Source organism: Salvelinus namaycush, unplaced genomic scaffold (genome assembly GCF_016432855.1).
Source record: "Salvelinus namaycush isolate Seneca unplaced genomic scaffold, SaNama_1.0 Scaffold9, whole genome shotgun sequence".
Classification (NCBI taxonomy): Eukaryota; Metazoa; Chordata; class Actinopteri; order Salmoniformes; family Salmonidae; genus Salvelinus; species Salvelinus namaycush.
The window spans coordinates 1,050,434-1,077,804 of record NW_024061641.1 but is presented as its reverse complement, the minus strand read 5'-3'; the positions used below and the strand labels follow the sequence as shown (position 1 = coordinate 1,077,804).

General features: G+C 42.8%; 1 protein-coding gene across 1 annotated transcript; it reads right to left on the bottom strand.

Moving 5' to 3' along the window:
* Positions 1-3,194: 3,194 nt before the first annotated feature.
* dok1b (docking protein 1b) lies at positions 3,195-26,461 on the bottom strand. Its single transcript, XM_038987942.1, has 7 exons — positions 26,022-26,461; positions 18,162-18,287; positions 15,793-15,963; positions 14,836-14,929; positions 13,856-14,028; positions 5,412-5,853; positions 3,195-5,152 (listed from the first exon to the last, which is right to left on the bottom strand). The coding sequence occupies exons 1-7, from the start codon at positions 26,076-26,078 to the stop codon at positions 4,218-4,220; spliced, it is 1,998 nt and encodes a 665-aa protein (XP_038843870.1). The 5' UTR covers positions 26,079-26,461; the 3' UTR covers positions 3,195-4,217.
* Between the last annotated feature and the right edge of the window lie 910 nt (positions 26,462-27,371).

The following is a 27,371-nucleotide window of genomic DNA, read 5'->3' as shown; positions in this document are numbered from 1 at the left end:
GCTTAATGATGAGCTTGGAGGTTATTGTGGTGTTGAATGCTGAGCTATAGTCAATGAACAGCATTCTTACATAGGTATTCCTCTTGTCCAGATGGGATAGGTTAGTGTGCAGAGTGATGGCGATTGCATGGTCTGTGGATCTATTGGAGCGATAAGCAAATTTAAGTGGGTCTAGCGTGACATGTAAGGTGGAGGTGATATGATCCTTGACTAGTCTCTCAAAGCACTTCATGATGACAGAAGTGAGTGCTACGGGCCGATAGTCATTTAGTTCAGTTACCTTTGCCTTCTTGGGCACAGGAACAATGGTGGCCATCTTGAAGCATGTGGGGACAGAAGACTGGGATAGGGAGAGATTGAATATGTCCGTAAACACTCCAGCCAGCTAGTCTGCACATGCTCTGAGGATGCGGCTAGGGATGCCGTCTGGGCCAGCAGCCTTGCGAGGGTTAACACGCTTAAATGTCTTACTCACGTCGGCCACGGAGAACGAGAGCCCACAGGCCTTGATAGCGGGCCACGTTGGTGGCACTGTGTTATCCTCAAAGCGGTTGAAAAGGGTGTTTAGCTTGTCCAGAAGCAAAACATCAGTGTCCGTGACTTTGCTGGTGTTCTCTTTGTAATCTGTGATTTCCTGTAGACCCTGGCACATATGTCTCATGTCTGAGCCATTGAATTGCGACTCCACTTTGTCCCTGTACTGAGGTTTTGCTTGTTTGATTGCCTTACGGAGGGGGGAATTATTTTTTATTTTTTACCTTTATTTAACTAGGCAAGTCAGTTAAGAACAAATTCTCATTTTCAATGATGGCCTAGGAACAGTGGGTTAACTGCCTGTCCAGGGGCAGAACGACAGATTTTTACCTTGTCAGCTCGCGGATTCGATCTTGCAACCTTTCGGTTACTAGTCCAACGCTCTAACCACTAGGCTACCTGCCTCCCCGGCAGGGTCGGAATTTGATTGTGTGGTATTCTAGGTCGGATGAGCAAAAGGACTTGAGTTCCTGTACGTTATCATAATCACACCATGAGTCGTTAATCATGAAACATACACCCCCGCTCTTCTTCCCGAAGAGATATTTATTCCTGTCCGCGCGATGAACTGAGAACCCAACTGGCTGTACGGACTCAGACAGTATATCCCGAGAGCCATGTTTCCGTTAAACAGAGTATGTTACAATCCCTGATGTCTCTCTGGAAGGAGATCCTCACCCTGAGCTCATCAACTTTATTAGCCAAAAACTTCATTAGCGAGTAATATACTCGGATGCGGTGGGTGGTGTGCGCGCCTCCTGAGTCGGACTAGAAGTCCACGCCGAATACTTTTGGATCAGCCTCTGGAATAAGTTCAATTCCCAAGGGGGGTACGAACAAAGGATCCAAATCGGGGAAAGTCGTATTCCTGGTCGTATAACTGGTAAGTTACCGCCGCTCTGATAACCAAAAGTTATTTCCGGCTGTGTGTAATAACACAAAACATTTCCTGTGCTAATAATGTAAGAAATAAGCATATTGTGACTCATGCATACAGATTGAAGAGATCTGAGTGACTCAGCTTCTTGAGTGCCTTGATGGCAGACGCGTGGGAGACAGGACAGTTGTAAACACACGGCGAGACAGGACCGTTGTAAACACACAGCGAGACACACACACACACACACAAGACACGCACACACACGGGACACAGAGGCTAATAGAAAATACCTGCTGGGTGATGGGCCGGATGTTATCAGGCATCCAGGCTGTAACACACACACACACACACACAGTCAGACACAGAGAGAGTCACACTCACTAGGTTAAATTAAGTTATGGCGCGGGTGCGATCCTTGGAACGCCCCCCCCATTGGTTAATGTTTAGGGTCGTCCCAAGGAACCCCGGATAGCACTAACCATAACAGCTGTCTAAAAGGTCAAAGGGAAAGCACGGGAGGAGAGAAACATGAAGGAGAGAAACATTTAGGCACTTCCTCACTGAATAAACTGACCAAATCAAGGCTGAAATATAGCACAGTCCCCACACACAATAACACAAAGTCAGACAATGCATTTAATGTGTGAATGATCTATTTAAAAATAAGGTTAAAGGTGTGAGAGAAACAGAGAGAGAGAGAAGAGAGAGACAAAGAGACAGAGAGAGAGAAGAGGTGGCTTGAGTGTTCATGCACTCAGCGATAGCATTATGACATCTTCTAGAATCCCCATTTTGTTTTGTTGTTTTCCCAACGACCGGCTGCTACCGAGGCCATGAAATTGACCTGAAAGATTCCTTTCTTTCTTTTCACCGTGACGTTCTGTTGTCTGGTTGTTGTTAGCAACGTTCCAGGGACACCAGCACTAGCATGCCGTGAATCTTAACCAAGACCTCAGAAGAAGAAAAAAAATGAGAGAAGGAAAAAAAAGGATAAAAAAAAAAAAAAGGATTAAAAAAAAAAAAAACTAAATTGACGTGGATGAAAGAATGCTGGCTAAATTAACATAGTGTCTGGTTGGCTGTTATACGCACTGTTTCTAGGCCTTTTCCTGTCTGTCTCTCTTCCCTCTGTCACCCTTTCTTTCTCCTCTTTCTTCCACATACCTTCTCGTTCTCCCTTTTCCTCACTCGTCACCTCACACAAACACTTTCTCTAACTTCTTTTTTTATTTTTATTGTCTCACCATTTTCTCTCTCAAACTTTCCTGTCTTTCTCTTCCCTCTTTCCCTCCAGCTCCTTTACCTTGGGATGACGTTGTTTTTTTTTAGATCCACCTCCTCTATCTTTCTGAATCCCTGGTCTGTCCATCATTTTGCCCTCCTCTCTCTTTCAACCTATACAGACCCACATACACACACCACACCACTCGCACAGTTTAACCTGTAGTTTCGAAACGAGGGAGCAGACATAAAAACTTCTGTCTTACTCATTAAACTCTGGTTCAACTCGTTACAAAACACACTCTGGTCCAATCCAAAAGGTCACATCTGTCAAAGAAATAAAAAATATTCCCCTTGAGTTTTATCTGACTATTCTATAGGGATAGTACACACACACACACACACACACACACACACACACACACACACACACACACACAGCTGTTTTGAGTTTATTTTGACCAATAGATTTCTCAATTCAGCAGCCAACGACTGTTCAATCTGTGACACTGTAGTTGGAATGAATTTTGCTTTAGATGGAAAACAATAAATATAGGTATATTTTTTTCTCTGATTTTTATTAATAGAATTTTTATCATATTTACAACACAGCACAGCTGTTTTTGACACACACACACACACAAAAAAACACACCTGCATTACATGTTTAGTAGCTGGAGATCGGTACAACAACAAACAAAATGAACAAAGGGTGCCCTATTCCCTATGAAGTGTACTACTTTTGACCAGGGCCCATAGGACTCTAGTCAAAAGTAGTGCACCAAATAGGGAACATAGTGCCACTTGGGACACAAACAAAACAATCACATGTTGTGTGCATTGAGGTCCCAATTCTGCAAGTCCCCATTTCATAAGTTCTCGATCTCCAACAGTTGAGTCTCCATAGTTTAGACGTGATGATGAAAATAAAATAACAAATCACAGTTTTTGCTCTAAAATGTCTGTTTGAAGGTTACAGATTATGATGAGTGATTAGCATCATATCATATCAATTTACAAAGCAGAAACATGTTATAGTCTTTCCAGTAAGTGCATAGTTAACATTGACACAGCCACACACACACACACGTCTCCCGCTGACACGCAGAACACTCAACTTGCTGCAAGCCACATAAGTATTTCCCACTTCTGAGTGTGCGTCCCAAATGTGCGTCCTATTCTCTATGGAGTACACTCTTTTTAACCAGGGTCTATAGGGCCCTGGTCAAAAGTAGTGCACTATATTAGGGAATAGAGTGCTCTTTGGGACACAAGCTGTGTCTGTCTGCTTAGCCACATAGAGGTTTCTGTTGGTTAACTGTTGTGTTTGACCAAACATTCCACACACACATCCCATGTCCTCTTGGTGAGCTTTGCTTGCCACCATGGTATGTCTTCCCTGAACTACATGTCCCAAGATGCAACAGGAGAAGATCGAGATCAAGCCACCACTTTTTAATCTCCTGGGTCGTGTTCAAAATGGAGTTTCTTATGGGATAAGTCCAGGTTGTCCTCACTGTTTCAGTATGTTTTCTTTCATTTGGCGCCTCATGAATACAACCATCCAGTCCTGTTTAGGGGCTTAAATGTCTCCCAGATTGTCATAGATGATATCAGGGGATCGCAGGCCGGTGTGGGGGTACCAGGGATTGGGAGGGGGCTTGTGTCTCGACACTTTACTGTACAGCTCTGTGTGCCTACCTTCCCCTCCTCCTTCCCCACCTACACCCCTGGCCCTGTCTCCCCCTCCCCCAACTACACCCCAGGCCCCTCCAATTCCAAAACCTCCGCTACTGTTATTATTGTTCAGGTTAGTTGGACCTCCAGGCCCAGCCTTCCCCAGGGGCAGAGGCACGGGATCCTTCCGAGGAAGAGCAGCCTTTTTTGGCTTGGGGGTGGTAGCAGGTTTGGGTGGCCACTTGGAGCCCCCTGGTCCTCTGATGACGAGGGGAGGCTGTGGTTGTTTTCCATAGGAGGGGACTGTGTAGTTGTCTGTAGGCAGGTTGTAGAGCCCCTCGTGGGGCTGAGGGGGAAGGCTGTCTTTTCCCAAAACACCACCTCCTGCTCGCCCCTCTGGTTCATCATAGATGTGTTCGGCGTCGGTGAGTGACGATGACGATGCTCCTTCCGCCTGACCCCCGAGAGAACGCATGTTCCCCCCTCCTCCTCTCCCCCCTCCTCTCCCTCCTCCTCCTTCCTCCAGCCCCATAACACTCATCTTCTGTATCAGATCCAAACTGATTTGATCATAGAGGTCCGAATAGAGGGGATCGAGCTGGTTGTTGCCGTGGTTACGACCCCCAATCCCGGTGACCCCTCCCTCGTCGCCGAGGGGTCGGAGTCGGGGGGTGGGGATTGGAAGGTTTAGGGAGTTGGGGGTCTGTGTCTTGATAGTATCAACAGGGTCAGAGTAGAGACAGTCGCCGGCGGAGAGAGAGGAGAGACGGACAGAGTCAGCGGGTTCAGAGTACACACTCCCCTGTTCCTCTTGAGACGAGGTCGCTCCTACTCCTTTACCTAAGACAACAAATATTCTATTAATCAATATTAAAATTGCTTTGTCAATCATCAGCATGGACACACAGTCACGAAAAAAAGACAACAAGCAAAGTACTTAAAACAAAGAGAGCAAAAACATCAAACGTTTACAATCCAAATACAATGATCACAACTTCCTCCTACTTACAATAACACATCTCCTTTTAGGCACTTTTCAAAACCCCCAGTCACATTAAAATAAGAATGATTCTAAAAGTACACTAAACATGAGACTAACCTCCTGGAGGCATTGGTGAGCGCGGGGGCGTCCCCCCCATTCCTATCACCAACGGCGGTGGCTCTGGTAAACTCCTCCCTTTATGGTTCTGATTTTGGCTCTTCCCTCCATCTCCCTCCCTCCTCCCGAACACTCCATCGGCTGATCCGGGCTTACTCCCTCCGGAACTGGAATCCCCATCCAGATCCCGGGTACTGGTGTTGCCGTCGACTACCAGGCCACCTCCCGTTGCCACGGCGCTGCGTTGCTGAATGAGGGCAGGGCCGGGGTCGGATTCCAGGCTGCTCAAATGGTAGCTGAGGTGGCACTCCTCGGCCAGGGCTTTCTGTGATTGGATGGCCTGCTCCACGATGAGGAAGATCTCGTTACCCTGTTTGGTCTCGAAGTTGAAGTTCCCCGGACCAGAGTCGCAGCGCCGCCCCGCCTCGAACGAAAACATCACCTGAAAACAAAACAAACAAAGAAACAAACGTCAACAATCTACATTCTAGAGGTCAGATAGCATCCCCTGGAGAGAGGGACAAACAAGCGTTCATTTTATTCTGACTCTTATTTTGAAGATAAATGTATAATGACTCAGTGTTATTGTCTCTAGTCTGTGAAAATGTATTTTGAAAGTGATATGATTCATAAGACAAGACATCAGGCAATATAAACAAAACAGCAGCTGACAACAACACCCATCTCCTAAAAAGCATCTCTAAAGCCACTGACTGAAAAGAAAGCAAGTCATCATCATGGTTATGTAGTAAAACCCACAGGTCAAATAAACATGTTTAGCAGATGTTATTGCAGGTGTAGTCGAAATGCGTGTGTTCCTAGCTCCAACTGTGCAGTAGTATCTAACAATTTACAACAATTTACACAAATCTAAAAGTAAAATAATGAAATTAAGAAATATACACTGCTCAAAAAAATAAAGGGAACACTTAAACAACACAATGTAACTCCAAGTCAATCACACTTCTGTGAAATCAAACTGTCCACTTAGGAAGCAACACTGATTGACAATAAATTTCACATGCTGTTGTGCAAATGGAATAGACAAAAGGTGGAAATTATAGGCAATTAGCAAGACACCCCCAATAAAGGAGTGATTCTGCAGGTGGCCTGCTGGAGGTCATTTTGCAGGGCTCTGGCAGTGCTACTCCTTGCACAAAGGCGGAGGTAGCGGTCCTGCTGCTGGGTTGTTGCCCTCCTACGGCCTCCTCCACGTCTCCTGATGTACTGGCCTGTCTCCTGGTAGCGCCTCCATGCTCTGGACACTACGCTGACAGACACAGCAAACCTTCTTGCCACAGCTCGCATTGATGTGCGATCATGGATGTGCTGCACTACCTGAGAGCACCGCCAGCATTCAAAAGTGACCAAAACATCAGCCAGGAAGCATAGGAACTGAGAAGTGGTCTGTGGTCACCACCTGCAGAATCACTCCTTTATTGGGGGTGTGGTAATAGTAATAGGTAGTGGTAATAGTAATAGGTAGTGGCAATAGTAATAACCCCAGGTAGTGGTAATAGTAATAACCTCAGGTAGTGGTAATATTAATAACCCCAGGTAGTGGTAATAGTAATAACCCCAGGTAGTGGTAATATTAATAGGTAGTGGTAATAGTAATAACCCCAGGTAGTGGTAATAGTAATAACCCCAGGTAGTGGTAATATTAATAGGTAGTGGTAATAGTAATAACCCCAGGTAGTGGTAATAGTAATAACCCCAGGTAGTGGTAATATTAATAACCCCAGGTAGTGGTAATATTAATAACCCCAGGTAGTGGTAATAGTAATAACCCCAGGTAGTGGTAATAGTAATAACCCCAGGTAGTGGTAATAGTAATAACCCCAGGTAGTGGTAATATTAATAGGTAGTGGTAATAGTAATAACCCCAGATAGTGGTAATAGTAATAACCCCAGGTAGTGGTAATATGAATAGGTAGTGGTAATAGTAATAACCCCAGGTAGTGGTAATATTAATAGGTAGTGGTAATAGTAATAACCCCAGGTAGTGGTAATAGTAATAACCCCAGGTAGTGGTAATATTAATAGGTAGTGGTAATAGTAATAACCCCAGATAGTGGTAATAGTAATAACCCCAGGTAGTGGTAATATGAATAGGTAGTGGTAATAGTAATAACCCCAGGTAGTGGTAATAGTAATAACCCCAGGTAGTGGTAATATTAATAACCCCAGGTAGTGGTAATAGTAATAACCCCAGGTAGTGGTAATAGTAATAACCCCAGATAGTGGTAATATTAATAGGTAGTGGTAATAGTAATAACCCCAGATAGTGGTAATAGTAATAACCCCAGGTAGTGGTAATATGAATAGGTAGTGGTAATAGTAATAACCCCAGGTAGTGGTAATATTAATAGGTAGTGGTAATAGTAATAACCCCAGGTAGTGGTAATAGTAATAACCCCAGGTAGTGGTAATATTAATAGGTAGTGGTAATAGTAATAACCCCAGATAGTGGTAATAGTAATAACCCCAGGTAGTGGTAATATGAATAGGTAGTGGTAATAGTAATAACCCCAGGTAGTGGTAATAGTAATAACCCCAGGTAGTGGTAATAGTAATAACCTCAGGTAGTGGTAATAGTAATAGGTAGTGGTAATAGTAATAACCTCAGGTAGTGGTAATAGTAATAACCTCAGGTAGTGGTAATAGTAATAACCTCAGGTAGTGGTAATAGTAATAACCCCAGGTAGTGGTAATAGTAATAACCCCAGGTAGTGGTAATATTAATAGGTAGTGGTAATAGTAATAACCCCAGGTAGTGGTAATAGTAATAGGTAGTGGTAATAGTAATAACCCCAGGTAGTGGTAATATTAATAGGTAGTGGTAATAGTAATAACCCCAGGTAGTGGTAATAGTAATAACCTCAGGTATTGGTAATAGTAATAGGTAGTGGTAATAGTAATAACCCCAGGTAGTGGTAATAGTAATAACCCCAGGTATTGGTAATAGTAATAGGTAGTGGTAATAGTAATAACCCCAGGTAGTGGTAATATTAATAGGTAGTGGTAATAGTAATAACCCCAGGTAGTGGTAATAGTAATAACCCCAGGTAGTGGTAATATTAATAGGTAGTGGTAATAGTAATAACCCCAGGTAGTGGTAATATGAATAGGTAGTGGTAATAGTAATAACCCCAGGTAGTGGTAATATTAATAGGTAGTGGTAATAGTAATAACCCCAGATAGTGGTAATAGTAATAACCCCAGGTAGTGGTAATAGTAATAACCTCAGGTAGTGGTAATATGAATAGGTAGTGGTAATAGTAATAACCCCAGGTAGTGGTAATAGTAATAACCTCAGGTAGTGGTAATAGTAATAGGTAGTGGTAATAGTAATAACCTCAGGTAGTGGTAATAGTAATAACCTCAGGTAGTGGTAATAGTAATAACCTCAGGTAGTGGTAATAGTAATAACCCCAGGTAGTGGTAATATTAATAACCTCAGGCAGTGGTAATAGTAATAACCCCAGGTAGTGGTAATATTAATAACCCCAGGTAGTAGTAATAGGTAGTGGTAATAGTAATAACCCCAGGTAGTGGTAATAGTAATAACCCCAGGTAGTGGTAATAGTAATAACCCCAGGTAGTGGTAATAGTAATAGGTAGTGGTAATAGTAATAACCCCAGGTAGTGGTAATAGTAATAACCTCAGGTAGTGGTAATAGTAATAACCCCAGGTAGTGGTAATAGTAATAGGTAGTGGTAATAGTAATAGGTAGTGGTAATAGTAATAACCCCAGGTAGTGGTAATAGTAATAGGTAGTGGTAATAGTAATAGCCCCAGGTAGTGGTAATAGTAATAGGTAGTGGTAATATTAATAGGTAGTGGTAATATTAATAACCCCAGGTAGTGGTAATAGTAATAACCCCAGGTAGTGGTAATAGTAATAACCCCAGGTAGTGTTAATAGTAATAACCCCAGGTAGTGGTAATAGTAATAACCCCAGGTAGTGGTAATAGTAATAACCCCAGGTAGTGGTAATAGTAATAACCCCAGGTAGTGGTAATAGTAATAACCCCAGGTAGTGGTAATATTAATAGGTAGTGGTAATAGTAATAACCCCAGGTAGTGGTAATAGTAATAGGTAGTGGTAATAGTAATAACCCCAGGTAGTGGTAATAGTAATAACCCCAGGTAGTGGTAATAGTAATAACCCCAGGTAGTGGTAATAGTAATAACCTCAGGTAGCTGTATCTGTTCTAAAACCACAAACCTTACTTAGCACCCCACTCTCTGGGCGCGTTCCAGTGGATGACTTTTGTCAATTCGGTGTCCATCGTTGGTCACCACCTTCCAAAATGTGTTGTATTATGGACTTCATGTGTATATTTATATATATATATATATATATATATATATAAAATAGACAAATTAATGTCGTACTTTCTTTCCCCAATTGATAATACAATACATTAAAACATTTACAATATATTTACAGTTTAAGTGTGCGATTTGGGGGTTGGAAACATGTTTATTTCAACATTCAACAAAAAATAAATATGTGTATAAACGATGGCGACACTGTCATGTTTCACTGCAAAAAAATTACATCTTAGCAAGCTTAAATATCTTGCATTGATAAAATACTTTTTAAAAATGTTTTACTTTGTATCCCTCATTTACTTTGGGTTTCCTTTACGTTAAATCAATCTGATTCTTATATGAATATAGGCTTGCTAAAGTGCCAGAATTCAGGAACCCTGTGTCACTTCTAAGGATAATGTTAATCCCTTACTTAATCCCAAAAATGTTCCACGTTTTCACCATCATTGTAAAGCCCTAATTATTTTGTTGCTTTGATAAAAGTCAGTTCCGAATATTATTATTTATTTTATTTAATTAGTGATTAAATTTACATCTGTAACTAATTTTCAGGTCAACCCTGTTACATGATCTGACCTCTCGTTTTAATATGGTGAAACTACTCCTTTAAAAAAAATAAACCATTGAACATCTAATATTCAAATCATAGAGTAAAAGCAGGTGAGCTGGTCCTGCTCTGGTGTTTTGAGGTGGAAAACTGATGGGGTCGAGAAAAACACGTCAAACCTGTTATGCATAGACAGAGAGGCTAGAAATGAATTGACAATGACAAAAAAAAATGTGAAGCTCGCGTTCAATTGCAACTTCCTGTTGCACACGACAAGCTTCCATTCCCCCTCAAAAGGGGATTTAAGACTCATTTAAGAATAAATCGTCAACCCTCTTACGATCAACCCTGTTACTTTATTTAGCACTTGACTATAGTAAAAAGAAATGTACCTCTTAAGACAGGAAAACATGTTTTTTTATGAAGTTGAACATGTGCTTTTTATGACAGAATGTTAAAATGAGGGTGCGCGTGTGTTCGGCATCCATGCACCTGTGTGTCAGAGGTTCCGTTAGCCGATAATTGCAGGCTTTTAGCTGGTAAAAAAAAGAAAGAAAAGTAGATAAATAAAATTGTTGCCGGCCAAATTGACCGGGAGAACAAAAAAAACGATGTTAGGCAGGCTGTCAGCTTGTCACCCACCACTTTACAATATGAGCTGGAGGCTGTATATATGTTTAATTGTTAAATGTTTGAACCCTGAATGTTTTACTCCATATTGTAACGACGCTGGGTTTATAAGCGCGGAAATCGACTCTGCCGCTTGAGCATGCTTTTGCGGCAGTCGATAGCGCGCCGGACCCCGGGCTAGAAGGTCGAGGGTTCGAGACCTGCTCCCTGCCTGTTTCATTACAATATATATATTTTTTAATTGGTGCTTTGGATCACTACTGGCTGTAAGTGAACGAGTGATGCGAATTTGGAGCAATACTGGCTGTATCCGAGGCTCAGCGAATCGTTCACATAACAACAGAATGCAGCAAGCGACTGAAGAGAGAAGAGACAACCAATGTGCTAGTTACATCATCAGCGCGCTCTCTGGAAAGACAGTACGCCAGTTACCGCAGCGCATCCCCTGAACGATAACGTAGAGGTAGGTGAGAAGCATGACCACGGAGACGGGGTGAGAAGCTGATGAAGAGTACTTCATGAGCTGTAACCCGAAAAACAACTGTCATTTAGAAAGTTTGAGGTGAGGGAGAAAGTGTGGTGGCACAAGTATTGTATCTTGCTAGCTGGATCGAATTTTTCGTTAGCTAGCCAGAGAAATGTTGAGTAACATTAGCCAACTTAACTGATCAAATAATTGACTTTATGGTGTGAAAATTAGCTGGCTAATTAAGTCTGACAGGTAACGTTAGCTAGCTAACGTTATAACATCAAATGTTAGCTAGCTAACGTTACAACATCAGATGAGCTAACGTTAGTAACCTAACCAATTCGCTATAGTATTAGCTGGTGTACGACTCCTTGCCGTTCCTCAAGTTATAACGCGTTAGTTGCTTACTGGACCCTGGCCATCTGTGTGAAATGTTAACTAATTAACTAGCTAACGAACTAACTACTATCTGTTTCCCTCTACAGTATGTGGTTAATTTCAGAATGAGAGAATTAGGTGAAAATGAGGTGTTGCTTGTTAAACAAGTGAATTCAGGGATCAAGCTGGAGTTGGAGCTGGGCCTGGCTTAAGCTGGATGCCACTATAGAGGTGAAAGGAACGCCATACACTTTCCCTCTTTCAATACAGTGGATAAAAAGGGGTATGCCAGGTGTACTCTCTGCCTGAACGAGATAATTTATGCCAACAAAGGTTATGCTGCTCTGCTGACACATTGTAGAACATATGTCCACAGCAGGCAGAAAGTGTACAATGTAGTAATGTTGCTTTTGTTGTGTTGAACTTCACAGTAACACTATTGAGTGAGGGGGAATTATTTTAAAAAATATATTCAGTGAACGTTATTTTTGCAGAAACGTAGCCTTGCGCACTTGATCGATGTCTACTATAGAGGCCACTGTGATAGAGCAAAAATAGAATGCATGTTTGTTTCATTCTATTTCTACTTTAAGATGTTTTTTCCCCCCCAAGTGTTCTATTAAAAGGCTGTCATGGTAACAAGTGTTCTATTAAAAGGCTGTCATGGTAACACGTGTTCTATTGAAAGGCTGTCATGGTAACAAGTGTTCTATTAAAAGGCTGTCATGGTAACAAGTGTTCTATTAAAAGGCTGTCATGGTAACAAGTGTTCTATTAAAAGGCTGTCATGGTAACAAGGGTTCTATTAAAAGGCTGTCATGGTAACAAGTGTTCTATTAAAAGGCTGTCATGGTAACAAGTGTTCTATTAAAAGGCTGTCATGGTAACAAGTGTTCTATTAAAAGGCTGTCATGGTAACAAGTGTTCTATTAAAAGGCTGTCATGGTAACAAGTGTTCTATTAAAAGGCTGTCATGGTAACAAGTGTTCTATTAAAAGGCTGTCATGGTAACAAGTGTTCTATTAAAAGGCTGTCATGGTAACAAGTGTTCTATTAAAAGGCTGTCATGGTAACAAGTGTTCTATTAAAAGGATGTCATGGCTAACTGTAATATTAGTGTATTGTTTTTTTCGCGAGGCCTGAGTGTCATTTGCAGTAAAGTCTAGGCAACAAATAACATTGGATTGCTTTCTATACATTTTTGAGCTGTGAGTTGGGTTCACATGAACCACTTTTTATTTTACACACAGAGACTGATCATGTAGATCATCATCTTTGTTGTTTAATTAGTTAAAACCTATATTTCCTCCGAGCAGGGATTTATTACATGTTTCAGTGCAACAACAAAAAAGTGTCACCTTTTTGGGCCCTCTGCAGTTTACATCCCGGCAAAATACAGATACAAACTCCTAAATGATGGTTATGAAATGAAACAATGAATGTTCAAAAATTAGCAGGAGACAGCTGAGTGGATTCTGGAGAGACACGGCTATAGGCTATCTTCACCACAGACTCCTCTTCTTGTCTCAACATTTTAAATGATACTCAAGACACATTATCTTCACCACAGACTCCTCCTCTTCTTCTTGTCTCAACATTTTAAATGATACTCAAGACACATTATCTTCACCAGACTCCTCCTCTTCTTCTTCTTGTCTCAACATTTTAAATGATACTCAAGACACATTATCTGTTAGATGTTTTTCACTGACAGCAGCAACTCAATAATCAGCTAGGCCTTTTGTCACGCCCTGCCTATGAAAATACTTCCTCATATGCCATTTAGAATGGTGATTTCTCACAAATTGTATTTTGGCAAATGTTTGAAAATTACGTTTTATTGGCTGCTTCATTACAGGAGTTGTATGTTCTGTTAATATGAATTACCATAATCTAAATGTTATTTCTGTCATTCTGAGCACCGTGGTTGGACTGCTCGAATGGTTTACTCACCCAATCCATATGGGTCTGGTACATTTCTCAAATGACCGGGAAATTAAAATCTTCCCGGTCACGTTGTCGGGCGCCACATTTTCCTAATGGAAAAAGCTGGTGTGTGTGTTTATATATAAACCCACCTTGTCACGTCCATATCTCCTCAGTAGTTTGTAGGGCCAGATCAGTAGACTGCTCTTGCTCTTGGACTCCTTCAATATGAGACTGTCATTGTCGGCCTTTAGCCAGTAGGTTCCCAACAGACCACAACGCTCTGAGGCCTCGGTCCTCTGCACACTTACCCAGAACTCATTCACTGTAGAGGGGGAGAGAGGGAGGGGTAAGGGACAAAACCATAAATCAAACCTTCATTTGAGAGAGAGAGAATGTTTTCTCCAGTAGTCTCCACTTTCCTCTAGAGACAGTGATGAACCCAATGCCAGGGACTAGTCTACAAAGAACACAGACTGAGAAAGCAGGAGGGTCGTTCAGATGACTTGCCTTCCATACTATTTTCACAATCTGTTTAGCAATTTAAATGTAAAGGGAAGTTAGAAGTAGAATGAAACCATTCTAGATTCAAATAAAACTGCAGGTCTTGTGGTTTAAAATCTTTTTTTAACCCTTGGCCTTTTCGTTTGTCAGTCAGCCTTTAACAGAAAGTGACAGTTGTTGCATCACCATAGCGATGAACGCTGTACAACCCTGCTTTTCCCTCTCAACAGAACTTTAAGACTTCATTCTCCATATTTTCTTCTTTTTCGTTTTTGTCTGTATACTGCAATTCAGCTTTTAGCTGGGAACGTTTACAAGACAGTCTAATTAATAATAAAACCTTGAAATTCTGTACCTTCCCCCAGCTTCTCCATATAAATACATGTCAACAGACAGACTCTCACTGTCCACTGTCTGTGGAAGGGAGGGGCTGTGTTGACAACTTGGGACACTGAGGTGATTTGATTAAGAAAGCTAATCCTGACAAAATGTACGCCTTGTCTCCACAGAGTCTTGTTGATATGAACTTTGCTAAGAAATGATTAGTCCATAACCACTGTTTTCAGAAGTGTTTTTTACAGGCTCAATGCACTGTGTTGTGTGTGTGTGTGTGTGTGGGTGTATTTACCCTCTTCTCGGCTGGAATAGATGAGATTCTCAGCCATCTGTAGATTAGTCTTTCCGTTAGAGTCAGACACGCTACTGCTGCTACCACTAACCCCCTGAGAGAGAAATAAAGAGTGCGGGGGAGAGAGGCGAGAGTGAGGGTGGAGAGAGAGGTGGGATAGAGAAATGATGAATTGATTCAGTTATTGCTATAATTCAGACTCACATAAGAATCATACTTTTCCACACATTTTACAACCTTACAGAGGGAGGGAGAGAGAGAGAGAGAGAGAAAGGGAGAGAGAGAGAGAGAGAGAGAAAGGGAGAAAGAGAGAGGGAGAGAGAGAAAGGGAGAGAGAGAAAGGGAGAGAGAGAGAGAGAAAGGGAGAGGGAGAGAGAGAGAGAGAAACACTGAGTGAATCTAAACTCCCACGTTGTCTGAAGAGTATCTTCCGTTTTCTCCTTCTTAGTGAACATCTCTAACTGATATCCAGCCTACACCCTGTATTCAAAGGTTGGGTGGGAACGTTACAATGCTAGAAGGCTAAACGGCTAAATGGCTAGAAGGCTAACAGGCTAGAAGGCTAACAGGCTAGAAGGCTAAACGGCTAAAATGCTAGAAGGCTAACAGGCTAGAAGGCTAAACGGCTAAAATGCTAGAAGGCTAAAAGGCCAAAAAGCTAAAAGGCTAGAAGGCCTAAGGTAGTGACCTCAGTATCTGGTACTGAAAACCCACATAGCACAGGAGCACCCGTGTCTGTTGGATTTTTAAAATATTTTTGATAAAATAGGATAAAAAAAATAAAAAAATAAGACAGAGAGACAGAGAGACATACAAACAGACAGAAACAGAGGGAGAGAGACAGAGAGAAATAATGAGAGAGAGAGAGAGACATTCAAACAGACAGAAACAGAGGGAGAGAATCAGAGAGAAATAATGAGAGAGAGAGAGAGAGAGACGTGTTTCTTCACTCCATACCCCAAAGGCAATCTCACACATCTTCTCCACCCACTCTGTGCTGACGCTTCTCTCTGCAGCGAGCACATGAGTCTTGTCGTTGGTCTCCACACAAAAGGCGGACATATTGTCTTTGGGACAGGCTTCAGTGAGGGCAGGGAGGATAGAGATACAATCTGATAGACGGATAACCTGAGGAGGAGGAGAGAGAGGGACAGAGCAGTGGAGGGGAGAGAGAGATAGATTATTATTCATATATTGTCTTTGGGACAGAAAAATTAATTCTTATTTTTGAACTTTCAACCCAACCCCTCAAGCCCCTCCCCCCTACCACATTTTCCCATCGATCCGGGGATTTGAACCGACAACCCTCCATCCAACTAGGGCTGGGAGATATGGCCTAAAAATCATATCTACAGTTTTTAGAACTTATGGGCGATTCACGACATATATATAAATAAACGTTGTATAATTAAAGGTCCAATACACTGCATTTCAAACAGTCAGCAATAATCTTATGAATTCAGGGCTTGTGAAGTTATACCTAAGCTAAGTATAAGCCTTCCACAAGCATAATTATTTTATCAAAGTAGTTGAACCTGTTTTTTTGTGTGTTTTTTTTGCAATAATCACTGATCTGGCTTTTTTTTAAATAAAAATGCCCTTTTTATTACAGATGTAAATCAGAAACATGCAAAATGCACATTCACTAATAATGACCAACTTCTGGTAGCAGCCATTATAGAAAATGAACACAGTTGTCTTAAACAATCTGTCAAGCACAAGCCCACGTGCTAGTGAGTAGCTAATGTTTACATTTCAAGTGTAGCCAACTTGGATCTATTTTCTAGCTAACGAGGTTGAACAGTTGAATTGTTATGAACACACCCTTCTGTCCGTCTCCAAATGTTTGAACAGCATGTTAGCCTGTCCACTTTGTTCAGATGTTGAAATCAAGTGGCCTACCTTATTTCTTAAAATGAGAACAAGTTATATAATTGTGTTTTATGCTTATTTCACATGTATAAAACACAGACTAGACAGCTAGTACAACAGTGTTTGACTAAAATGCTGCTAACGGTACGTGGTTACCCCAATGCCTCTCACTACAAACTGAGCATTCATTTTCCAGAATCAATGTTCACTGATACTCTCGTTTTACTAGTGTCTGTTGACCCGTGTCTGTTGACCCGTGTCTGTTGACCCGTGTCTGTTGACCCGTGTCTGTTGACCCGTGTCTGTTGACCCGTGTCTGTTGACCCGTGTCTGTTGACTCGTGTCTGTTGACCCGTGTCTGTTGACTCGTGTCTGTTGACCCGTGTCTGTTGACTAGTGTCTGTTGACTAGTGTCTGTTGACTAGTGTCTGTTCTGTGCGCAATTGGAGTAGTTGAGACATAAAAAGAGTATTGTTAGAATAGTTATCTTCTCCTCTATCACAGTATAATGTCTTCATGTGTTTTGGTGTCCATATGACCCATTCTGTTTGACCAAACCTCGAATGCAAATAGCGAGTTGATGTGATCTCTCAACTTTGTTGGCATGAGAGGCAGGGGGAGGGGCTTGGCGTGTGAGGCAGGGGGAGGGGCTTGGTGTGAGAGGCAGGGGGAGGGGCTTGGCGTGAGAGGCAGGGGGGGGCTTGGTGTGAGAGGCAGGGGGAGGGGCTTGGTGTGAGAGGCAGGGGGAGGGGCTTGGTGTGAGAGGCGGAGGGAGGGGCTTTGTGTGAGAGGCAGGGGGAGGGGCTTGGTGTGAGAGGCAGGGGGAGGGGCTTGGTGTGAGAGACGGGGGGAGGGGCTTGGTGTGAGAGGCAGGGGGAGGGGCTTGGTGTGAGAGGCAGGGGGAGGGGCTTGGCGTGAGAGGCTGGGGGAGGGGCTTGGTGTGAGAGGCTGGGGGAGGGGCTTGGTGTGAGAGGCTGGGGGAGGGGCTTGGTGTGAGATGCAGGGGGAGGGGCTTGGTGTGAGAGGCAGGGGGAGGGGCTTGGTGTGAGAGGCAGGGGGAGGGGCTTGGTGTGTGTGTAAACAATAGAGGAAGAGGCGAAGCAAACCTCTCACCTAAATCTGTCCAAAATATGACCTGTGTGTTTCTATGGGCTTATATTGGACCTAAACGTGTTGCCTTCCTTCCTGCCTTTGGAACAATGGCTCTCATTGTTGGGATGGAGACGTGCATCTCTTCATTATGTCCAGAAAAAACATTAATTTAAATTAATCGAATGAATTCGATATGTCGCCCAGCCCTACGTCCAATCAGGGATTTGAACCTACAACCCTCTGTCCAATCAGGGATTTGAACCTACAACCCTCTGTCCAATCAGGGATTTGAACCTACAACCCTCTGTCCAATCAGGGATTTGAACCTACAACCCTCTGTCCAATCAGGGATTTGAACCTACCTTCTTGTCTAGTTTCTTGGTGTTGGGTTTGTCGCTGGCCCCGCCCCCTGAGCAGTCGAAAAACTCTAAGCGAGCGATGCCATTTTGACTGGCTGGATAGAGGACAAACCAGTTCTTCTTCCATTTCTGATGGAGGGAGAGAGAGGAGAGGGAAAAAGACTGATGTTACAAATGATCAGTTATTCAATCCAACTACTAAAATGGAAACAGCTTTTAGTAGAGTAAGACTGTTTGGTAACCACAGTCAGTACTAACCAAATGAATGTATTCTTCAGTAAATAATATTACTATAGTTAATTCTATCTAGATCACTAGGACAGTAGTGATCTATATGAGAACACAGAACACTATATGAGAACACAGAACACTATATGAGAACACAGAACACTATATGAGAACACAGAACACTATATGAGAACACAGAACAACCCTTGAGGGGAAATAGGGGAAATCTGCAAAGGCCTTAGTGATATACAGGAAGTGGTATACAGTAAGTAGGAACGTTTAGAGGACTGTACTCAAGTCCCTAAGAGAAAGTGTAATCAGTCATACATACACACACAGTCTCTCAAACAGGTGGTTAAATCAAATCAAATTTTATTTGTCACATACACATGGTTAGCAGATGTTAATGCGAGTGTAGCGAAATGCTTGTGCTTCTAGTTCTGACAATGCAGTAATAACCAACAAGTAATCTAACCTAACAATTCCACAACTACTACCTTATACACACACAAGTGTAAAGGGATAAAGAATATGTACAGTCTCTCAAACAGGTGGTTAAAGACCTATTCAGAGAATGGAACCTCCAATTGGGCTATCTATAACAAGAGGAAGTACCAGCTAACATCATGGAGTCCCTTCCTGTTCAGAGACACACAGTGTAACCTCAGTAAACACAGGAGGTGACTAACTAGGAGTGTGTGTGTGTGTGTGTGTGTGTTTACGTTCTGCCTAGAGTGTAAACAAATTAGGTGGCCCTATGTCATAACCTCATTGCTTTATTTACAAAATATTGAGCTAATGTTTACACTCTTAACAAACAGGAATGGATATGTGAGAGAACGGTGTGACAGAGGCATGACCTTTCTATAGACAGACTCAAGCTCTTTACATGTTCAAATGTCGCTGCTCACGCCATGCAAATTACACGTCAACTCTAAGGCATAAGGCTGACAGAGAGGGGGAAGAGATAGAGAGAGGGGGAAGGGAGAGAGGGGAAGAGGGAGAGGGGGAAGAGATAGAGAGAGAGGTGGAAGAGAGAGAAGGAGAGAGAGAGGGGGGAAGACAGAGAAGGAGAGAGAGGGGGGAGAGAGGGGGAGGAGAGATAGAGAGGTAGAAGAGAGAGGGGGGAAGACAGAAGGAGAGAGAGGGGGGAAGAGATAGAGGGAGGAGAGAGAGAGAGGAATACAGAGAGGGAGAGAGGGAAGAAGGAGAGAGGGAGGAAGAGGAGAGAGAAAGAGAGAGAGGGGGGAGAGAGGGGTCAAAGTGAATATGTTCGGGCCTAAATGACATCAGTGATGGAGAGTAGACAGACACACACACTCACACACATAGACACACACACAGTGTTGTCTCACATAACAATCTTAAGATGAATGCAGTAATGTACAGTGCATTCTGAAAGTATTAAGACCCCTTGACTTTTCCCACATTTTGTTACGTTAAAGCCTTATTTTTTTTCCTTATCCATTTTAGAATAACAATTTAATCAATCTACACACAGTACCCCATAATGACATCGCAGTACCCCATAATGACAAGGCAAAAACACGTTTGGATTTTTAGCAAATTCATTACAAATAAAAACTGAAATATCACATTTACATAAGTATTCAGACCCTTTACTCAGTACTTTGTTGAAGCACCTTTAGCAGCGATTACAGCCTCAAGTCTTCTTGGGTATGACGTTACAAACTTAGCACACCTGTATTTGGGGAGTTTCTCCCATTCTTCTCTGCAGATCCTCTCAAGCTCTGTCAGGTTGGATGGGGAGCGTCGCTGCACAGCTATTTTCAGGTCTCTCCAGAGATGTTCGATCGGGTTCAAGTCCGGGCTCTGGTTGGGCCACTCAAGGACATTCAGAGACTTGTTCCGAAGCCACTCCTGCGTTGTCTTGGTTATGTGCTTAGGGTCATTGTCCTGTTGGAAGGACAATGGTCCTGAGCACTCTGTAGCAAGTTTTCATCAAGGATCTGTCTGTACTTTGCTCCGTTCATCTTTCCCTCTATCCTGACTAGTCTCACAGCCCCTGCCACTGTAAAACATCCCCACAGCATGACACTGCCACCACCATGCTTCACCGTAGGGATGGTGCCAAGTGTCCTCCAGACGTGACGCTTGACATTCAGGCCAGAGTTCAATCTTGGTTTCATCAGACCAGAGAATCTTGTTTCTCATGGTCTGAGAGTTTTTAGGTTCCTTTTGGCAAACTCGAAGCAGGCTGTCATGTGCCTTTTACTGAGGAGTGGCTTCCGTCTGGCCACTCTACCATAAAGGCTTGATTGGTGGAGTGCTGTAGAGATGGTTGTCCTTCTGGAAGGTTCTCCAATCTCCACAGAGGAACTCTGGAGTTCCGTCAAAGTGACCATCGGGTTCTTGGTCACCTCCCTGAACAAGGCCCTTCTCCCCCGATTGCTCAGTTTGACCGGGCAGCCAGCTCAAGGAAGTTCCAAACTTCTTCTATTTAAGAATGATGGAGGAACTGTGTTCTTGGGGACCTTCAATTCTGCAGACATGTTTTGGTACCCTTCCCCAGATCTGTGCCTCAACACAATCCTGTCTCGGAGCTCTACGGACAAGTCCTTCGACCTCATGGCTTGGTTTTTGTTCTGACATGCACTGTCAACTGTGGGACCTTATATAGACAGGTGTGTGCCTTTCCAAATCATGTCCAATCAATTGATTTTACCACAAGTGGACTCCAATCAATTTGTAGAAACATCTTAAGGATGATCAATGGAAACAGGAAGCACCGGAGCTCAATTTTGAGTCTCATAGCGAAAAGTTTGAATACTTTCCGAATGCTCCTGCAAGTGGTTCTGGGTAGAGTGTCTGCTAAATGACTAAAATGTCAATATAACTGCCGCTGAGACAGAAACCAGGGGACAGGAAGTGTGTGGGATAATTACCCAGGAGCCTCTGCCTCCTCCTGCCTGCTATATGCAGCTGTGTATCCCTTCTTGCACACACACACACACACGTGAGATCAGATCACTGTAACTGTATAAAAATGAAAACGTAAATTATAATTTAATACCTGTATTATATAGCATTGGTGCATATAGCCTACTGTATAATCTGTAGGTAATCTTTAGGCATAATATGTAGGTAATCTTTAGGTATAATCTGTAGGTAATCTTTAGGTATAATCTGGTGTCTCTGCATGCAGTATCCTGGTATGTTGTGTTGACATGACGATACTAAAGGAACGAGCCAGCAGCACCAAATAAGGCAACGGTACGAGCATCAACCACTAATACTGAATGGAAATTATGCAAATGAACTGATAGCTAGCGAGAGAGAGGACATGGACTTCCTCAAACCTGTGAAATCATGTGTGTGTTTTCCGCTTTCTGCAGCTGCATTTCTCCAAATAAAAAAAAGACACACATTTACCTTTAACATAACAACCCAACTGTAACAGCTCACTTCTCTCCCGTGCAGAAAGCCCAGCAATCAATCACATTTTATAGTGTAGAGTGGAGGGTGTTATGGTTATAGTCCAGTACAGTGTTGTCTGACCAGATGAATAGACTGAGAACGCTGTTAGACTAACACACACGCGCTAGGGTCACTAGGAGAGATTAACAGGGAGTAGGTCTACACACTCATCAGTGTTAGAGAACATAGCAGAACATCGCGTTCTACTCTGCATCGCCTTGCTTTCCACTGCCGCGCATTAAAAAAGAATGAGAGGTATCTATCTGTTCAGACACTGAGTCATTGTAACTCAGTCAACTCTTCACAGAAGACTATTTTAGGCCTCTCCATCTGTACATCTGTTACACACCTGCCCGGTGTGTGTGTGTGTGTGTGTGTGCAGACAATTTTCACAGCATATAAAATAAGTACACAGACATAGCAGTGTATAAATAATACTACTACTAATAATACAGTGTAACCTCAGGAGCCTGTCTGGCTGGGTTTCACCTCGGCTTCAACTCAACTGGTACACTATTCCTTAGTGCTCTACCTTTTGACCCACGGCCACTACTTAGGGAACTAGGACCATACAAGGGTGTGTACTGTCACCCCTCTTTTTATTCCTCTACACCAGCGTTTCTCAAACTCGCTTTTTAAAAAGAAAATCCACCAGAGATAATACTTCCTCGGGAAACTGAACTCATTCCACAAATCAATATCCCTAACTTTTTAACAGTTCTTTCAACGAGAGCGCTCTATGTTTCTGGTTCACAGTGTCAAGAAGAGGAACTGCCTCAGGACCATTATAAACACCTGATCTAAGATCCCCCTACGGGTGTCTCTCTGGCTTCATTCTTTGAGCAGCAGGGCCAGGAGGAAAGGCCCATGACATCCTCAGGGACAGCATGTCCTCAACCCACAGTTCCAACTGCTCCCCGTTGGACGCCACCTGTTCTGTCTCAAGTGTTCCACCCAAAAGGCGCAGGGCCTCGTTTGTGGCCAAGGCCATCCGCCTGGTTAACAGGACCATCAAGAATGACTATTCTAGAGATAGTTTAGCCATTAATTAACAACTTTTAGTTTGAATTTTTGTTTCTTTAGATTGAACCATACACTTTTACCTTACTTTTTATACGGTCTGTTTGTCCTGTCTGAAGCACCCTGTCAGCCCCTCTGGGATTAATAAAGTTGTATTGTATTAATGTCAGCCCCTCTGGGATTAATACAGTTGTATTGTATTAATGTCAGCCCCTCTGGGATTAATACAGTTGTATTGTATTGTATTAATGTCAGCCCCTCAGGGATTAATAAAGTTCTATTGTATTTATACTGTAATAGCTTCTCTGATTTTTACACCCTGCAGGCCCCTAATAACACAAGATATCCTCCATCCATCCACCACACCCAGTCTAGAGTCTGCTGCTGCAGGGTGCAGACAAGCAGCTGCCTGTCTCTCAGTGTGTGTGGAGGCTGATGGGAGGAACTATTGGAGGACGGGCTCATTGTAATGTCTAGAAAGGTACAAATGGAACAGAGTCAAACATCTGGTTTCCATGTTTCATCTGTTTTTTTTCTCTCCCCAATTTCGTGATATTCCCGTACAACTGGCGACCGAAGTCAGCGTGCAGGCGCCCGGCCCGCCACAAGGAGTCCCTATAGCGCGATGGGACAAGGACATCCCGGCCAGCCAAACCCTCTCCGAACCCGGACGGCGCAGGGCCAATTGTGCGCCGCCTCATGGGACTCCCGGTCACAGCCGGCGGCGACACAGCCTGGGATCGAAGTGCCGCCTCAAGCACCTCGACGCAGTGCCTTAGACCGCTGCGCCACTCGGGAGGCCCTGTTTGATACCGTTCCGTTTATTCCATTTGAGTCATTACAATGAGCCCATCCTCCTTGCTTATCAGAAAGTCAAAACATAGCATCCTCCTCTGACTGCATTAGTAAGAAGTTTCAACAATCATACATGCATAGATGCCTAGCTGACAAGACAAAAACACAATAATAATTCAAATGAAGTAGGGTACAGTTAAGATCTATAGTATGCATATCTGTATGATTTAAAAATGTGAATTGAGCAGTGCTCAGCTATAAATGTACTTATGAAACCTTTCAGACTTATTAGTAGTACACAGTTGTGTCACATTTTCCGACCTCAAGACGTGGTTGTATCAAAGTGTGTGTTCTCACCAACAGAACGGATGCTTACACAATCCTCCCTGTTTAACGTCTACCACCCTCTGACACTGTCTACCACCATCTGACACCATTTAACACCGTCTGACACCGTCTGACACGTCTACCACCATCTGACACTATTTAACACATCTACCACCATCTGACACTGTCTACCACCATTTAACACCATCTGACACCGTCTACCGTCATCTGACACTGTCTACCGCCATCTGACACCGTCTGCCGCCATCTGACACCATTTAACGCCATCTGACACCATCAGTCATAACCACACATAATAATAGACCATGGTACACTGATGGACCCACCAGAAAGAGAGAGAAACAGGAGAGAGAGAGATACAGAGAAAGCTTTGACTATGTACAGACTCAGCGGGCATAGCCTTGCTATTGCAAAAGGTCGCTGTAGGCAGACCTGGCTCTCAAGAGAAGACAGGCTATGTGCACACTGCCAACAAAATGAGGTGGAAACTGAGCTGCACTTCCTAACCTCCTGCCAAATGTATGACCATATTAGAGACACATATTTCTCTCAGACTACACAGACCCACAAAGATTTTGAAAACAAATCCAATTTTGATAAACTCCCATATCTACTGGGTGAAATACCACAGTGTGACATCACAGCAGCAAGATTTGTGACTTGTTGCCACAAGAAAAGGGCAACCAGTGAAGAACAAACACCATTGTAAATACATTTATTTTCCCTTTTGTACTCTAACTATTTACAAATCGTTACAACACTGTATATAGACATAATAAAACATTTGAAATGTCTTTATTCTTTTGGAACCTTTGTGAGTGTAATATTTACTGTTCACTTTTCTTGTTTATTTCACTTTTGTTTATCCATTTCACTTGCTTTGGCAATGTAAACATATGTTTCCCATGCCAATAAAGTCCCTTGAATTGAATTGAGAGAGAGAAACAGAGAAAACGAGAGCGAGAGAGAGAGGGAGAGAGAGTTGAAAGAAAAAGTACAAAGAGGCCTCTTACAGACCAATGACTAGTGACCGTGTGTTACTATTAATGTTCATATACAGGCCTGCGGGCTATAGGGCAAGGTAGCTATATACAGGCCTGGGGGCTATAGGGCAAGGTAGCTATATACAGGCCCGGGGGCTTATAGGGGAACATAGCTATATACAGGCCTGGGGGCTAAAGGGCAAGGTAGCTATATACAGGCCTGCCTGGGGGCTAAAGGGCAAGGTAGCTGTATACAGGCCCGGGGGCTTATAGGGGAACGTAGCTATATACAGGCCCGGGGGCTTATAGGGGAACGTAGCTATATGCAGACTGAAAGATATAACATGAAGGTCCTCTATTAGTAATAGTGATTACTAATAGAGGACTTAGTAATAGTGATACTTGATAAGTAATAGTAATAGTGATACTTGATAAGATTGTGTTATGGCTTCTTAATTAATAAAAACGCACATGCATACACATTACACACACACAGTAATAGGCCTACTAAGTTGCAGCTGACAGTGCAGAGAAAAAACAACTAGTCCAATATTGAAGCTCAAACAGATTAAATAAAACACTGACAGTATAGGCTACTATACATTCAAGTTTGGACTGCTCTAAACCTAGACCTATCCGTCAGCAACAGTTGAAACTAGTTGATGACTATAGGGCAATATCATGTCAAAACATTGATGCTGAGTTGCAATAGAGAGGTAAACTGGTGCCTTCTCTACTTCCCCTTGTTGTGGAACTCGTTCGGCAATACGATTTTGCATAATATCAAAACTAAATCTTTGACATGGGATGTAAATTAGGCTATAATGATTTGCGGGATGGTCGGACCCGGCGTCTGAACTTGACTGGATACAATAGCTTACTTTAATTGGATCAATGTGTGCTCTATGACGTAGAAGAACGGTCCCAAGTCCAGTCCGCGACGGTTAACCAGATAGGGGCTTTCTGTATTTTTCCTCTTCAACTTGAAAACAGTTTTAGTGGGCTATGACAAGTTAGAATTACGTAGTTGTATGATATTTTATTGTCTTACCTTGCCAAACTTCTGATGTTGAACGTAAAGTTGTCCCTCTTTTACGTGGGTATCCATCTCTAAAGTTCGGACCCCGTCCGAAGAACTAGGAATACTCTCGAATTTGACACCACTTTTCGGTTACTTTTCCTTCTCTGTCTGAACTTCCTTCAACTCAACTTTACTTACTTCCGCAAACAACGCGCTTTTCTCAACGTCCCGAGGCATTTAAAGTATTTTAATACAATTAAGACATGTTTGAAACGGGAGAAAAAGTACCCGGTGGTCTTGAAAAAGTTGTTATCTAACGTCCTGAAAACCTGACGGTTATGTTATTGTCCGTCGCTTGTCGCCACCCGCCGCTCCCTCTTCCTCCTTGTGCCCCGCGTGCCGTGTGTCCACGCAGTCTGGCGTGCATGATGAGTGCGCTGCACCGCTCTCTCCTCTCTGTTCTTCTCCTCTCTCTCCTCCTCCCACCTCCTCGTTTTGCACTCAGTCTGACAGTATGAGGACAACAGCAGAGCAGCATAGTTCAACAGCTGGCTCGCAATGCCACACACACACACCTTTGACTTATGTTTATTTGTTAATGAATTATTTCGGAAATAAGTAGAATGTGCTCAACCAACGTGAGTAAAGGTGCAACCTAAAAACGCGTAGACGTCATTGGATAGGATAAGGCGCAATCCTCGCTCACCATGAAAAATAGGTCGTTTTATTAGATACATTTAAAAGATTGACGTTTCAACGTTCAATAGCCTTCTTCAGAATAATTACAAAGGGAAAGGACAAGTTCATACCGGGCATTCTTTCAAACGAAAAATAGCATTGCAACATTTTGTGCATAAGGCATTTGAATTCAGAGTCCATTTATATAATTAATTGGAATCCAAATAATAGGCCTGCATTGATCCTTCATGTGTTGACTTGGTTGTGCCCAGGTTTGCTCAACATATAGACAATGCTTGTGCCTTTTGCCAAGATGTCACACAGGAATTATGTGTGTTTGTATTCTTTGTGAAGTTACATAATATCTCTCCTTGACCTCTCTGGCTGACTCAACACACCTTGTCCCCAGATCTTTATCTTCAAAATAACAGCCACACAATCTTTATAACTCTCTCTCTCTCTCACACACACACAAATACACAGCATATTTTGTACTATTCTTGTGGGAACCTAAAATTGATTTCCATTCAAAATCCTATTTTCTCAAACCCTAAACCTAACCCCTAAGCCTAAAATACCCGTTGCCCCCCCCCCCCCCCCCCCCCAATTCTTCATTGGCATGGGAAACATGTATCAATTCAATTTCAACTTGTGTAATTCCGCCCCCTGCTGGTTATTAGGAAATACTGCGACACAGAGTAG